Source organism: Hipposideros armiger, unplaced genomic scaffold, assembly GCF_001890085.2.
Source record: "Hipposideros armiger isolate ML-2016 unplaced genomic scaffold, ASM189008v1 scaffold_108, whole genome shotgun sequence".
Lineage (NCBI taxonomy): Eukaryota > Metazoa > Chordata > Mammalia > Chiroptera > Hipposideridae > Hipposideros > Hipposideros armiger.
Window position 1 is genome coordinate 1,631,663 of NW_017731458.1, and position 2,899 is coordinate 1,634,561.

General features: G+C 45.8%; 1 protein-coding gene across 2 annotated transcripts in view; it reads left to right on the plus strand.

The window, feature by feature from the left end:
- COPRS (coordinator of PRMT5 and differentiation stimulator) overlaps positions 1-2,899 on the plus strand; it is a 7,473-nt gene that overhangs the window by 2,490 nt on the left and 2,084 nt on the right. For both annotated transcript variants that reach the window (XM_019646967.1, XM_019646968.1), the window contains one exon: positions 352-418. In XM_019646967.1, the coding sequence (XP_019502512.1) occupies positions 352-418 (67 nt within the window). The remainder of the gene's footprint in view (positions 1-351; positions 419-2,899) is intronic.

Consider the following 2,899-nt stretch of genomic DNA (forward strand, 5'->3'; position numbering starts at 1 on the left):
CCTGAGGTCCTGGGAGTCAGACCTCTGAAGAGAGGGCTGGGTGATGAGGCTGGCTCTGCAAGTTTTGGCAAACTTTAAGCTGGGTTCAGCGGCCGCTATAGGAAGACGTTCTTGCTGCCAGGGGTGAAGTGTCACTGGGGTGATGCCTATAGGACTGGGAAGGAGCAAGGCCCTTCTCCCTCCAGCCTTGCTGACTGAACAGGGCATAGCACAAATGCGGGTAGCAGAGTCCCAGTCCCACTCACAAATGGGGGGAGTATGAAAGGGTAGGGTTGCGTCTGAGAGCCAAGAGCTTCATACTGGGGTACCCCAGACATCTAAGTCCTGGGTAATTGTTTCTTCTTCCCGCAGGCTGGCTTTGTCCCAGATGACCACTCCGGTCGGGAGCAAGAGATTGAGAAGGCTACAGATCGACTAGGCAAGTAGACGGCAGAGACTGGGATGGATGCTGGGAGTGACTGAGGAAGCGACAAGGACAGTCCATATGTCTTGCTACCTTTGCTTTGTAACGCGTCCTCCTCTTAGCTGCTGAGTTGCCTTTTCTGCCTAGTGTTTCAACATAGCCCTTGTTTGGAAGCCCTCCTGGAGCTTCCCTACAGGAAGTCCTCAACTTGTGTCCAAAACCATCCCTTCTGAGGAAGACAGCTTAGGACAGCGGGAAGAATATATAAGCTTTGGAGCCAGGCAAAATTGTTTTCACTTTCAGCTCCAGGTCAGAGTCCTGGGCTCCAGTTTTGTGGTCTTAGATAAAACACTTAACCTGTCTTTAAAATGAGGATAAAAATACTGACCTCAAAGGGTTGTTCTGAGGATTTGGTGAGAAGATATAGAGCTGTAATTGCCAGTAGCTACTGGTACTATTTAAATTTAAGCTAATTACAGTAAAATAAAATGAAAAAATTCAGATCCTGTTGCACCAGCCATATTTCAAATGCTCAGTAGTTACATGTGGCTAATGCTAGCCTGCCAGACAGCACAGATTATAGAAAGTTCTGTTGGCTAGTGCTGGTCTAGATAAAGCACCAAGCACATAGTCTAGTCATGACAGCTAACATGGAGTACTCACTCTGTGCAAGGCACAATTCTAAGTGTTTATTTTCCTTTTTAAAAAAAACTCTCACAACAATCCTGCCTCCATTTTACAGATGAGGAAACTGAGGCACAGTAAAATTTTTCTTTAAAATTTTAAAAAATAATTGTACCATTTAACGATTTTACTTATTTATTTTTTTAAAGATTTTATTGGGGAATTGGGGTAGGAGCAGCATTGGTGAATCGGGGAAGAGGAATAGACAGGTTGCTGTCCTTTTGTTCTTCAGTCTAGTTGTGCAGGACGTTGCGTCACTGGCCCATGCTGGTATTATCATTGCGCTCTTCCCGTATGAGGTAGATTGGTCGCCGGCCTCTGGACGGCCACTCACGGCGGCTCTTGGCAGCTCACACTGGCTGCCGGCTGCTCACGCTGGTTGCCAGCCACACACGGTAGCTGAATCATGGCAGCCCAGCTCCAGGTCGAGCTGTTGTTCACGATCTTAGCTGTAGAGGGCAGTGTCACTGGCCCTCATGTGGGATCCGAACCGGGGCCCTGCTGCTCAGAGCTGGCGTCCCAAGTCAGCTCTTAACCAACGTGCCACTCGGCCGGCCCCATTTAACAATTTTAAAGCATACAATTCAGTGTCATTTAGCACAATCACAATTGTGCTGTATAACCACCACCATTTAGTTTCAGAACATTTTCATTACCCCCGAAGGAAACCTTGTACCCTGTAAGTAGTCACACTCCATTCCCCCACTTCCTGTGACCCTGGTGACCATGAATCTGCTTCCTGTCTCTATGGGTTTACCTATGCTGGACAGGCATGAGTTGCATATAAATGGAACCATACACCACGTGGCCCTCTATGTCTGGCTTCTTTCTCTCAGCATGATATTTTCCAGGTTCATTCAGGTAGCATGTGCAGGCATACCCTGCAGATATTGTGGGCCTGGGTTCCGGCCACCACAATAAAGCGAGTATCCCAGTAAAGCGAGTCATAATCTTTTTGCTGGTGGAGGGTCTTGCCTTCAATTTGCAAAAGAAGCCCCACAGCATCTGTGAAGTGCAATAAAACGAAGTACGCCTGTACTTCGTTCCTTTGTATGGCCGAATAATTTCGTCATGTATATACCATATTTTGCTGACCCATTTACCAGTTGATAGGTATTTGGGTTGTTTCCATCTTCTGGTGATTGTGAATAGTGCTGCTGTGAACATTTTTGTACAAGTTTTGTTTGAACACCTGTTTCCAATTCTTTTGGGTGTACATTTAGGAGTGGGTTTGTGGGGTAATTCAGTGTTCAAGCTATTGAGCTATTGAGGAATCGGTCGAGTATATTTCAGCTCCATCACACATTTAGTAATTGGCAGAGGTGGGATTTGGACCCAGGCAGTTTGGCTCCAGAGCCCATGCCCTGAACTATTTCTTTTTCTTTTTCTTCTTTTTTTTTTTTTAACTTAATTGGGGAACAGTGTGTTTTTTCCAGGGCCCATCAGCTCCAAGTCCAGTCGCCGCTTTCAATCTAGTTGTGGGGGGCGTAGCCTACCGTTTCATGTGGGAATCAAACCAGCAACCTTGTTTTTAAGAGCATGCGCTGTAACCAACTGAGCCACCTGGCCGCCCTATTTCTTTATTGCTTATTGCTGTCATCATAATACAGTGTTAAGACCATGGCTGTTTAGGCTGATTCATTTCCCAGCTCTGACCTGGAATCACCATAGCACTGATATGCTTGGAGATCCATTATCCTTCCCAAACTTTTCTTCCATTATTTTGAGATTTTTTTTTTTTAAACTAGTGACCTTTTTTTTTAAAGATTTTTATTGGGGAATTGGGATGGGAACAGTGCTGGGGAATTGGGG